At 47.4% G+C, this 12,881-nt stretch overlaps 1 protein-coding gene across 1 annotated transcript in view; it reads right to left on the reverse strand.

The window, feature by feature from the left end:
* Window positions 1-918: 918 nt before the first annotated feature.
* The window catches only part of LOC131735991 (carnosine synthase 1-like), a 13,243-nt gene continuing 1,280 nt past the window's right edge, over window positions 919-12,881 (reverse strand). The window contains exons 2-9 of the mRNA XM_059021786.1: window positions 8,411-8,621; window positions 8,098-8,187; window positions 6,567-7,027; window positions 5,995-6,202; window positions 4,561-4,646; window positions 4,026-4,257; window positions 3,425-3,663; window positions 919-3,169 (exon numbers count right to left, since the gene is read on the reverse strand). Of these exons, the coding sequence (XP_058877769.1) occupies window positions 1,580-3,169; window positions 3,425-3,663; window positions 4,026-4,257; window positions 4,561-4,646; window positions 5,995-6,202; window positions 6,567-7,027; window positions 8,098-8,187; window positions 8,411-8,621 (3,117 nt within the window). The 3' untranslated portion in view covers window positions 919-1,579. The remainder of the gene's footprint in view (window positions 3,170-3,424; window positions 3,664-4,025; window positions 4,258-4,560; window positions 4,647-5,994; window positions 6,203-6,566; window positions 7,028-8,097; window positions 8,188-8,410; window positions 8,622-12,881) is intronic.

Consider the following 12,881-nt stretch of genomic DNA (forward strand, 5'->3'; position numbering starts at 1 on the left):
ATATATATATATATATATATATATATATATATATATATATATATATAATTTATTTAGTTCTTAGCAGACACCCTTGTCCAGGGCGACTTACACAAGATATCACATTATACATTATTGTACATTATACAGATATCACATTATTTCTACATACAATTACCCATTTATACAGTTGGGTTTTTATTGGAGCAATCTAGGTAAAGTACCTTGCTCAAGGGTACAGCAGCAGTGTCCCCCCAACCTGGGATTGAACCCACGACCCTCCGGTCAAGAGTCCAGAGCCCTAACCACTACTCCACACTGCTGCCATATATATATATATATATATATATAAAATGTTATCTTTTTTTAGTTTTTCTGATTTTTACAAATTTAGGTTTCATATTTTAATTCCAATTTTATTTATATTGTTTTGTATTTTTACTATTGTCATTGTTCTAATATTTGTTTTTACAAACTTAGTTTCTAATTTTCTAATTAAAACCGCATTTGTCATTTTTTTTTTCTATTTCAATTTGGTAGCATTTTGTATTACACTGTTTTCATGTAATGGCTTAATTTTTTTTTGTGTTTGACCCTGAGTGGATAGAGAAGGGGGTCTTGATACCAAGACGTTCAAATCCCAGCTCAGCCACTGACTCCCTGTGTGTGTGTGACCCTGAGCAAGTCACTGAACCTCCTTGTGCTCCGTCCTTCAGGATGAGACGTCAAACAAACAAGCTCCTATTGGAAGTGACTCTGCAGCAGCCACTGACTCCCTGTGTGTGTGTGACCCTAAGCAAGTCACTGAACCTCCTTGTGCTCCGTCCTTCAGGATGAGACGTCAAACAAACAAGGTAATATTTGAAGTGACTCTGCAGCAGCAGTTGTTGATGATGCATAGTTCACCCCCTAGTATAATCAATTTGTAATAAACTTCCATAAACTCAATGATAGATTTTTTTTTATTGAGAAAGAATGGCTTTTAGGGTTTATAATGTTGTACTCTTACTAAGGTTACAAAAAGTTCTGTAAAATACATATAATCCATTTTAAACTTCCATCTATTTCAATTATAATCTTTTACAAGAAAGAATGGTTTTCAGGGTTAAAAATGATGTACTCTATAAAAGTTCAAAATATTTCTGTAAAATGCATATAATCCATTTAATAAGCTTCCATATATTTCAATGATAGACTTTAGATATATAATCTATATAAAGGAATAATTTATTTTGGGGTTAGAAATGTTTTACTCTTATTAAAGGGCTTGAAACTTAGAACGACCTCTGCATCCAGTCCTGGGTTTCAAAAAAAACAAACCTTTGCAACCCTTAACAAGAATCTGACTCTGTATGGGTTACCTTTTAGGAGCTGTTTTTGCACAGCTAAAATGACAGAAGCATTTCACATAAAAAAGAACCCCAAACTCCCTTTTCCAAAACCCAGGACTGGCTGTGCTGGGGCTGGGGCTGGAGCTAGGGCTGGGGAGGGGCAGGAGTCCCCCCCCCCCCGTTTTCTGCTATGATTAAAAAAAGCATGAAATACGTCACGCTGTGACTATCCAAAAGACAAAACTCCAGACCCTCCCCCCGGCTTCTAACTATTTAAAATCAGACAAGAAATAAGACACGGGATAATCAGGAGAATCGATCCCCAGGATTTGGCAGATGCTGAGCAGCTGGAGCCTCGCGGCGTCTCTGTCCTGGTTCTGACAGGCCACGTTGCAATAGGGCTCCTCGTACTCGCTCGAGATCAACTCGTCGTCCAGCTGGTTGAGACGGATCACCCCCCGGGAGTGCAGGAGACGCAGCACTTCCGAGCTGGCGGTGGTCCTCAGGGCGCGGAGATGCTGGGAGACGATACACATGACCCCGATGAGGTGGCACAGCGGCGGGGAGGCTTCGGGGATCCTGGGGCGGAGCCCGCAAGCCACAGCGAAAGCGGCAAAGAGGAGGTCGGCCCCGTAGACCGCCCGGATCCAGTCGCGGAGGTAGAAGCCGCCCATCCTGGCATTGATCTCGATGAGCCTGGGTCCCGTGGGGGTCATCTTCATCTCCACGTTGAAGACTCCGTCTGTCAGACCGCAGCCCAGGCAGCAGCGGAGGGCAGCTTCGACCAGCTGAGCCCGCTTGTCCGGGCGGAGGTAGCTGGGCATGGCGGCGGCCGTCTCGGTGAAGCCGGGGACCCTAGTGGGGCCGTTGTCGGAGATGAAGGCGGCCACTTTCTGCCCGTCGAAGAGGACCAGGTCAACGTCATGCTCCGTGCCCGAGAGGTACTCCATCAGGGTCATGGCGTTGCCCCAGCCTAGCCCGATGCCCGGATAGTCGGTCTCTTCCCGGAGGTCGCTGGAGATCTTCTCAAAGTGGGCTTGGCATTCTTCAGCAGAGTCGAGGCGTTTCACTCCCACCGCCCCGGCCCCGTACTCCAGCTTCATGATGGCCGGGAAAGAAACGAGCCGGGCTGCCTTCTCCACGTCGGCGCGGGACTCCAGGTGGTAGCAGGGCACGGCGTAGATGTGAGGGGAGGGGGTCCAAACGGGGCGGGAAGGAAGAGGTAAAGGTAGAGGAGAATCCGGGAAGAGATCGGAAATTCTATCGACGGGTGTGGCTTTTTCCGACGAAGGATCCCGGACAGGATTGCCGGACAGCTTGGTGAGATTCGCTCGGTTGTTGGCGATGTCGGAAATGGTTTTGTTGGAAGGAGAAGCAGAAGGAGAATCGGCGACGGTGGTGGATCCGTTTGAGGGCTCCACGGATCGGATCAGGGAGGAGAGGTGAGGAGAGGAGTAGCAGCAGCCGGGAGTGGGTTCTAGGGATGAGAGGGGAGGGCAAGGAGGAGAGCCGGTGGTTTTGGGTTGCAGGGAAGAGGGTCGGAGGAAGTCGGCCAGGCTGGGTTCCTCAGGGGCCCCCTCCAGCAGGCGGAGGTGGGTTTGGCTCTTCTGTTTGGCGGTCCGCACGGCCGGGGCGGGGCTGCTCCGGAGGCCCAGTCGCTCGCAGACCAGCGCCGCCAGCACCACACAGTCGTCCCAGAAAGAGAGGCAGCCGTCAGGGCTGATCCCACGCTCGCACAGGGCCTCGCAGATCCGGGAGGAGTTCTCAGAGTCCCGTTTGTGGTCGGTCAGGTCCAGGTGGATGAAGGTGGTGACCAGGCCGGCCGCGAAGTGAGTGGGGTCGGACTCCACAAGGTGGATCTGTGTGGAGGAGAGAGGGGGGTACGAATCAGGAGGAGAAGAGCATACGAGAGAGCAGGGTGGAGAATAAGGAAAGAAGGAAAGAGTGAGAGAGAGAGCAAGGTGGAGGATAAGAATGAGAGAATAAAAGAAGAGAGATAAGGTTTGAGAATAAGAATGAGAAAGTGGGAGAAAGTGGCAGAAGGAAAGAAAAGGGACACAGGGAGAGAGCACGATGGAGAGAGAAGCATTGTAACCACGCTAACCCCGACTCACCTTCAGTCCGAAGTCTCTCGCCGACTCCCACACAAAGGTCTTGCTGACTCCCCCCGCGCCGATGATCAGCAGGTTCCGCCCCTCCATGATGTAGCGCTGGGAGCGGTTGAGGGGCGTGTGCAGCAGAGCCCCGCCCCCGGACAGGAAGAGCCCGCAGCTCTCCAGGCAGCGAGACGGCTTGAGACCCAGGCAGAAGGGGGTGACCACCTGACCAGAGCATGAGAGGAGCATGTCTACTCCTGAGGGAGAGGGAGAGGAAGAGGAAGGGGAGAGAATTAACTAATTTTGCTTCGTAAAGTCGGATGAAACCTGCTGCATAATGTGACGTTCACATATTGAATGACCCACCGCTTTGTAGTTTTCCATCTACTAAAAAAATTTAAGATGTGACATTTCGAAATCTAACATGAAAAATACTACTGTGCTACTATTATGGCTTCCGGTATAGACCTTTAATGCAATATCATTTTGTAGTTTCTTTTGATTATATAATGCTGTTTAATAAAATATCTAAATTACGTTCATATATATATATAATTTTAATTCTGTCTCAATCCTAAAATTCAGGGTGATGCAAAACTTTTGGCCCTGATTGGCTTACCTATCATGTCCGTCTGCGCGGCCCGGCCCCCCCGTTGCTCCGGCGAGAGCCCCGCCTCCATCTCCATGGCGACGCGGAGGCAGGTTTCAGCAGTGCTCTTCACTTGGCTGTGTATGCTGGAGCACTGGGCCGGGTCAGAGAGGCCCCAATCCTGCAGAGTGGTCTCTAGAGACTGAAGAGGGGAGGAGCCATGCCGAATAGGACTGTCTGAACGACCCACACTGCACACCAACTGAGAGAGGAGAGAAGAGAGAGAGAAGGTAGAGAGGAGAGGAGAGAAGGGAGAGGAGAGATGAGAGACGGGAATTTAGGAGAGAGACAGATATGGGACCTTTTCATTCTCCCTCCTGCCACCTTGCCCTCTCTCCTTAGTTCCATCCTCCCCAGATCTTTCCCTCTCTCTTCTCCTCTCCCTCCTCTTCCCTCTCTCGCTTCTCCTTATATGCCTCAATCCACATCCCTTGGCTTCTCCCCCCTTCTTTCCCCAGTTCCCAAACCAGATTCCCCTCCTCCTTCTCCCCTCTCCTCCTCTCACCTGGTTGAGCAGGGGCAGTCCCTCGGGAGATCGGGTCACCACGGCACACATCCGAAAAGAGAGGTCAGGACGAGGGACATTCACACCTGATAGAGAGAGAGGGGCAGGGAAAGAGGGGGAAATAGGGGAGAAAGAGTGAGATAGATAGGAGAAGGGAAGAGAGGGATAGAGAGGAGAGAGGGGATGGGAGATAGGGAGAGATTGAGGAGAAGGGTTGAGAAATATGGAAATTATTGGAGAGGGAGGAGGGAGATGGGGGTTACAGAGGAAAGAGTGGGATAGGAAGAGAGGGGGGGAGTGAGAGAGAGGGGGTGGGGGTTACAGAAAGGAGAGCGAGAGGGGGGATAGAGAGAGAGGGGGTTCTGTTAAGACATTGTATAATGAACCAAACAAGGTAATCTTTACCATCGTTTGGAGAGATTAAAAAGGAATTGTATAATTGAATCTCTTACCTCTGGGTCTATGGCCCGGGGAGGCAGGGGGTGGGGGTGGGGGGTGTATGTGATTGGGGGGGGGGGTCTGATTCAAATCTCTCTCTTTTTTTGTTTTGCATTTTTTTATTTTTTTTTTTACAAGCAAAAGGAGAAGAAAAAAGCTCCCAAAAAATGGATTTTATTTTCAAGAAAACATTTCCTTCCAATTATTTAATTAACCCCTCGTATTTGAAAAGGAAAAAAAAAACAAGAAGATGCAAAACACAAAACGAGGCACGAAAACACACCGAGAGCACTTAAAAGAACTTGAGATGTATATTTTGTTTTAGTTTTTGCGAAATTAACGTCCGTTTCACCTCTTAACTGAAGAGTTCCTTCAAGACGGCTGTAAACGCTTTGCAAAGACAGCCCTGCAGTTGTTTCTGAAGCAATGGATTTGAATGCATTTCCCAGGCGACAGGGACATGGTTGAAAAAGAGGGTGCTGCATATTTCTCTTAAATCCAGAGACCACCTCAGCCTGTTCAATTAGGGGGGCAGGGAGGAGGGGGCGGATGTCTGTCTGTCTTTCTGCCTGTGTGTGTGTCTGTCTGTCTGTCTGTAGAAACCGAGGTCCTATTGGAAGAGAAATTATTGTATTTCTTGTTCTATTGTATGACTTATATTGTAACACTTGAATGTATTTGTATTTGCTTGCGATTGTAAGTCGCCCTGGATAAGGGCGTCTGCTAAGAAATAAATAATAATAATAAAGTGACTCTGCAGCAGCAGCAGCAGTTGTTGATGATGCATAATTCACCCTCCTAGTCACTATAAGTCGCTTTGGAGAAAAGCGTCTGCTGAATGACTCATACTAATATGCTGTTGTGTTGGGTGGGGAGTGGGCAGGGGGGAAGGGCAGTTTTTTTTAGGGGGTGGGGTGTTGCGACGGCCCCTTCGTCTGCGGGCGGGCGGGGGGGGGTCCCTCCCCCCCTCCCTCCTCTCCCTCCTCCTCCTCTTACGTCTGTACGCATCCCAGGTCTGAGTGAGGACAGGAGACACTGGAGTCATGGTGGGACAGAAGGCCTCCAGCAGCGCGGTTTCTCCCTCCTCCAGCAGGGGCAGCAGCGAGCACACCTCCCTCCGGACCGCCTCGCAGTCCTGCTTCTCTAGGAAACGCACCGGCCGCTGGGACCGGCTCCAGCGCCCCCCGCTGGGCTTTAGCACCACCTGCAGGACGGGAGGAGACATGACACCCCTCAGAGGAAACGGTTTGGAAATTCATTACCCTGACAAGATTTCATACAATTTGTTATACTGTGTATTTGAAAAAAGATTAGAACATTTACCATTAAATCTTAAGAATAACCAAGTGCCTCTACCAGTAAGCTTTGATAAATGTCCGGAAACTATAGATATCTAAATAATTCCATATATATATATATATATATATATATATATATATATATATATATATATATATATATATATATATATATGCACACTATCTGAACATGATTTAAATATTTTATTTAATACTTCACAGCGATTGGTCGAAATCTGACATGTGATTCTTAATAGTCCCAGGCTGTACCTTGCTGTACGGCTCCATAGCCAGCGACTCCAGAAACTTCAGCACCTCTCTCTGCACCAGCTCCCCCTGCCCCTCCCTCTCCGTCAGACTGACCGCGGTGACGGTGGTGCCCTCGGTCTGGTACGAGCGGGGGGGGCGGTACATCAGCCCCAGGGTGGGGGGGCAGCGGACCCGGTTCCTTTCCAGCAGAACCCGAGTCAGGATCGTGTCTCCCAGCAGCTCCGCCAGCCTCGGGGAGCTACCCATGGGACAGTCTGCCTCCCGGGTCACTTCCTGCCCCTCTTCCCCGACCACAGGAAGCAGGTAGGTGACGCGGCGGGGGGGGCGGAAGTCCTCGAGGGAGGTGCGGCCCCCCAGCTCGAAGGAGACGCCCCGGTGGAGAAACAGGGAGGAGAGGCCCGGGTGCAGAGGGGAGGGGGAGCGGGACAGCCAGGAGGGAGACAGGCAGAGGAACACCTCACCTGGAGAGGAGTGGGGAGGAGGGAAGAGGAGATAGAGAATGGAGAATAGAGAGGAATGGAGGAGGGAGTAGGAGGAAAGTGAGATATAGGATAAAGAATAGAGGTAGAGAAGGGAGAGAGAAGAGGGAGGAGGGGGAGGAGAGAGGGGAAAAGAGAGGGGAAAGGAGAGGCAGAAGAGGGGAATGGAGTAAGGAGACGGGGCACGGGGCAGATGGGAAGAGTGATTGGGGAAAGGCAAGAGGAAAGAGAGACAGGGTAGGGGGAAAGAGAAGAGAAAGGAGTGGAAATAGAGTTTGAGGGGAGGGAGGGAAGAGATAGAGGAGAAGGGAGAGAGGAGAGAGTATAAGAGTTAGTTATTGTGACAATATAGTTAAAATAGAACATTTAAATAACAGGTAAATGATGCAGCAATAGCATTGCTATAATAAGAGATCAGAGACATTATAAAAACCTTGGAGTTAGTGCCACTTTAATGGGGGGTGGATCAATGAACTGGTAGGTGCTATAGGGGGTCAGGAATTGGATTGGAATGTCTCTGTAATGACTTGGTGTGTTTCTAATTGTTCGGTGGCTGCCTCTAATTAAGAGGACAGTGTGCTTTCTCTTGAGTTCTTTACACGACCCCTCTGTTTGGTTTGATTCGTTACCTGCTCAGAGTGAAACGAGTGGAGACACAGCTGCTTGGGGTTTGTGTGGATCGCTGTTCTCCACAGAGTCTGAAGAAATGCCGCGATCAATCAATCAAACCCAAGCAGCTGTTTCTTGATACAAGGAGGTTCAAATCCCCAGCTCAGCCACTGACTCCCTGTGTGTGTGTGACCCTGAGAAAGTCACTGAACCTCCTTGTGCTCCGTCCTTCAGGATGAGACATCAAACAAACGAGCTCCTATTGGAAGTGACTCTGCAGCAGCAGCTGATGATGATGCATAGTTCACCCCCTAGTCCCTGGAAGTCACTTTGGATAAAAGAGTCTGCTAAATGGCCAATTAATAATAATGATATTAATAATAATTATGTTAATAATAATAATAATAATAATAATAATAATATGCATGAGACTTCTCTCTTACCTGGGGCCTCTCTGCCTCCCTCTAGCAGCAGGGAGAGGTATGGCAGGGGAGATCCCATCACACAGATGGTGATGTCTGAATTGGAGGAGACTGGAATAGAAAAGCACACACACATACACGGGGGTCAGACAAACAAATGTCTTTATTCTGCTCTCTGCCCATCCTCTCTCCATTCTCTCTACCTCTCCCTCTCTCCTTTTCATCTCCCTCTCCTATCCTCTCTCCCTTCTCCCCTCTCCAATCTCCCCTCTCTCCTCACTTCTCCCCCTCTCTGTCCCCTCACCTCTCTCCTCTCACTCCTTTCCCTTCTCACCTCTCGCTGGCTCCCTGGTTCGATCTCGTGTCTCAGGAAGTCCAGCCTCACGCAGAGTGTTTTGGAGAAGTTTGTAAAGCTGCCCCACTCTCTCCCTGCCCCTCTCCGCCTCTCCCAGCCCCTCCTGGGGTTCCGGCTGGGGGATGATGAGGGGGTGCGGGGAGGCCTTCCCAAAAGGGGAAAATTCACAGGGGTGGACGTCCAGGGAAATCTGACGAAAAAAAAAACAACAAGGCTCAGATGGGAGATTCAACTAGAAAGTCTCCCCTGGTAAAGGCACGGCCGCGTGGTGTGCAGGGGGGAGTCACACAGTCAGGGGAGCGCAGGGGTCCCCGAGGGTCTCCCCTGGTAAAGGCACGGCCACGTGGTGTGTAGAGGGGAGTCACACAGTCAGGGGAGCGCAGGGGTCCCCGAGGGTCTCCCCTGGTAAAGGCACGGCCGCGTGGTGTGTAGGGGGGAGTCACACAGTCAGGGGAGCCCCGGCTCCCCTTGTAAATATTTCAAAGATGAGCAGATAACACCAAGTGCAGCAAGACTGGCCCCTGCTTCTTGGATACGGAGTGACTGAGGCTTCAGACAAGATCAGGTTTGTCCTGGTAAAGGTCAGTACTGTCCAGGAATGTACAGAATTTAAAGGAATGGTTTTGACGACAGTTCGGGAACAGCTCCTCCAGTCATATTGTACCTCTGGGGTCAAACGTACTGTATTACGAGGAAGCTAAGAAACTGCTTCCAAATGCCATTGACACCAAGCATGGTTCAAACAGTCCCCCTGAGTTTCAATCTCCATAGTTTTATATATTATACAGCAACACCAAGCATGGTTCAAACAGTCCCCCTGAGTTTCAATCTGCATAGTTTTATATATTATACAGCAACACCAAACACGATTCAGACAGTCCCCCTGAGTTTCAATAGCCATAGTTTTATATATTATACAGCAACACCAAACATGATTCAGACAGTCCCCCTGAGTTTCAATAGCCATAGTTTTATATATTATACAGCAACACCAAGCATGGTTCAAACAGTCCCCCTGAGTTTCAATCTCCATAGTTTTATATATTATACAGCAACACCAAACATGATTCAGACAGTCCCCCTGAGTTTCAATAGCCATAGTTTTATATATTATACAGCAACACCAAACACGATTCAGACAGCCCCCCTGAGTTTCAATAGCCATAGTTTTATATATTATACAGCAACACCAAACATGATTCAGACAGTCCCCCTGAGTTTCAATAGCCATAGTTTTATATATTATACAGCAACACCAAGCATGGTTCAAACAGTCCCCCTGAGTTTCAATCTCCATAGTTTTATATATTATACAGCAACACCAAACATGATTCAGACAGTCCCCCTGAGTTTCAATAGCCATAGTTTTATATATTATACAGCAACACCAAACATGATTCAGACAGTCCCCCTGAGTTTCAATAGCCATAGTTTTATATATTATACAGCAACACCAAACATGATTCAGACAGTCCCCCTGAGTTTCAATAGCCATAGTTTTATATATTATACAGCAACACCAAACATGATTCAGACAGTCCCCCTGAGTTTCAATAGCCATAGTTTTATATATTATACAGCAACACCAAACACGATTCAGACAGCCCCCTGAGTTTCAATCTGCATAGTTTTATATATTATACAGCAACACCAAACATGATTCAGACAGTCCCCCTGAGTTTCAATAGCCATAGTTTTATATATTATACAGCAACACCAAACACGATTCAGACAGCCCCCCTGAGTTTCAATAGCCATAGTTTTATATATTATACAGCAACACCAAACATGATTCAGACAGTCCCCCTGAGTTTCAATAGCCATAGTTTTATATATTATACAGCAACACCAAACACAATTCAGACAGCCCCCTGAGTTTCAATCTGCATAGTTTTATATATTATACAGCAACACCAAACATGATTCAGACAGCCCCCCTGAGTTTCAATACCCATAGTTTTATATATTATACAGCAACACCAAACATGTGACAGAGGGAGGGAGGGAAGTAGTGTGGCTCTAGTGGAGCTGAGGAGGGACGGGGAGGGAGGGAAGCAGTGTGGCTCTAGTGGAGCTGAGGAGGGACTGGGAGGGAGGGAAGCAGTGTGGCTCTAGTGGAGCTGAGGAGGGACTGGGAGGGAGGGAAGCAGTGTGGCTCTCGTGGAGCTGATTAGGGACGGAAGCAGTGTGTATTTAGAGCAGTTTAAGATTAACTCTAATCATGATTGATTTTTACGAGAGTGTGTATTTTAAATCCTCTTTGAGTGTCATGTTAATGTGGGTCAGTCCAAACGCTCGCCCCTTTATAATGCATTGTGATATTTAGAGAAATACATTTGAATCTGTTTGTCTCGGAAGTTGTATATATTATATGTATTAACTATGGCTATTGAAACTCAGGGGGACTGTCTGAAGCGTGTTTGGTGTTGCTGTATAATATATAAAACTATGGCTATTGAAACTCAGGGGGGCTGTCTGAATCGTGTTTGGTGTTAGTTAGCTTGTGATGGCCTGTTTACCAACACAAAAACTTAAGCGATATTTATAGTAAATGTGTTTTTTGATCTTATTTTTACCGCCTGCGTTGGCTTTTTAATGATGTATGTTTTGACGCGGGTGAAAGTGTAGCCAGGCGGAACAGCTACACAAACACACACACACAGGGGCGTGCTGAAACTTCATTTCCGTCAGTCCCTGTGTCCGTGTGTCCTTCACGGTTCGTGTGTCTCTCAAACAAAGGCAAGTCACGGCAAGGGCGTGCTAATTTTTTTTTAAAAAAACCTCTTACTTTCCGAGGAGCTGCCTTTTGAGAAATGTCAAGTTGTTGGGTGAATCGGTCGACCTCCCCTCATTTACGCACTGTGATATTGATTAGCAATCGGTCATAACCTGACAGTGTTATTTAATATAGAAGCTGTCGTGATCAGACTACATAAAACCCATCGATGTTTTAGAAGCGAGTATTTCTCTAAACTTGTCGTTTGTTTGTTTGTTTTCACTTTCCTTAGTTTCCTTAGAAATGCCTCATCCCGCAGTGAATGGTGGGATTGTAGTCCCGGTCAAGGTGTTACTGTAGCTCTGATTAAACTTTGATAAAGAACTACATATCCCAGTATCCACTGCGGTAGCTCTGGCGTTAGATTTGAATCGGCTATATTTTATGTTCTTCATCCGCATGAAGAACATAAAGTTTCCAAACGAGAGGAGGCCCCATTCAGCCCATCTCGCTCGTTTGGTTGTTAGTAGCTTATTGATCCCAGAATCTCATCAAGCAGCTTCTTGAAGGATCCCAGGGTGTCAGCTTCAACAACATTAATGGGGTTCCAGACCCTCACAATTCTCTGTGTAAAAAAAGTGCCTCCTATTTTCTGTTGTGAATGCCCCTTTATCTAATCTCCACTCGTGACCCATGGTCCTTGTTTCGTTTTTTCAGGTTGGAAAAAGTCCCCTGGGTCGACATTGTCTATACCTTTTAGGATTTTGAATGCTTGAATCAGATCGCCGCGTCGTACATTGTAACAGTGCATGTTAACATTGCGATGATTTGTAAGCACACATGTATTTACTAAGGACCTGCTATGCAAACAGTCATTAGAGACTCTTAACTTCATGCAAAGTGTTAGCTGGCTAACTCGTTGAGTGATACGGCTTGAATTAGCTTGCTGTGTAACGCTGGCTGCAGTCCGGTCTCCTGTTACAGTAGTTTTAGATTCCCGGCGTCTGAACTCTGTCCCAGACAGCACTGTTCGGAATGATCCTCGGAGAACTCTATTAACGCGAGAGAGGTTGAATGTAAAGTCTTTTTTAATGTCACCCCCTTCTGTACTGATAACAGTTCTGAGTCACCCTGAGACATAACTGCTGAACTGTTGAAACATAATTTGTTGTCGGGGGAAGCGACTCAGCGTAATAATTCAATGTGTTATTACGCAGATTTCATTAGACTTTATGAAGTGGTTGTGTGGTCCAGTGGTTAAAGAAAGGGCTTGTAACTAGGAGGTCCCCGGTTCAAATCCCATCTCAGACACTGACTCATTGTGTGACGCTGAGCAAGTCACTTCACCTCCTTGTGCTCCGTCCTCTCAGGTGAGACGTTGTTTGAGGGTGACTCTGCAGCTGATGCATAGTTCACACACCCTAGTCTCTGTAAGTCGCCTTGGATAAAGGCGTCTGCTAATATAAACTAATAATAATAATAATAATAATAATAATAATAATAATAATAATATGAAGCGCAATTCAAGTTTAGGTGATGCAAAACTTTTGCCAGAGAATTGTGAGGGTCTGGAACCAACTCCCCAGTAATGTTGTGAAGCTGACACCCTGGGATCCTTCAAGAAGCTGCTTGATGAGATTCTGGGATCAAGAAGCTACTAACAAGCAAACGAGCGAGATGTTATGTTCTTAATAACCTCTCCCCTCTCCCTCTCCCTCTCCCTCTCCCTCTCCC

This window comes from Acipenser ruthenus, unplaced genomic scaffold, assembly GCF_902713425.1.
Source record: "Acipenser ruthenus unplaced genomic scaffold, fAciRut3.2 maternal haplotype, whole genome shotgun sequence".
In the NCBI taxonomy this organism is placed as follows: Eukaryota; Metazoa; Chordata; class Actinopteri; order Acipenseriformes; family Acipenseridae; genus Acipenser; species Acipenser ruthenus.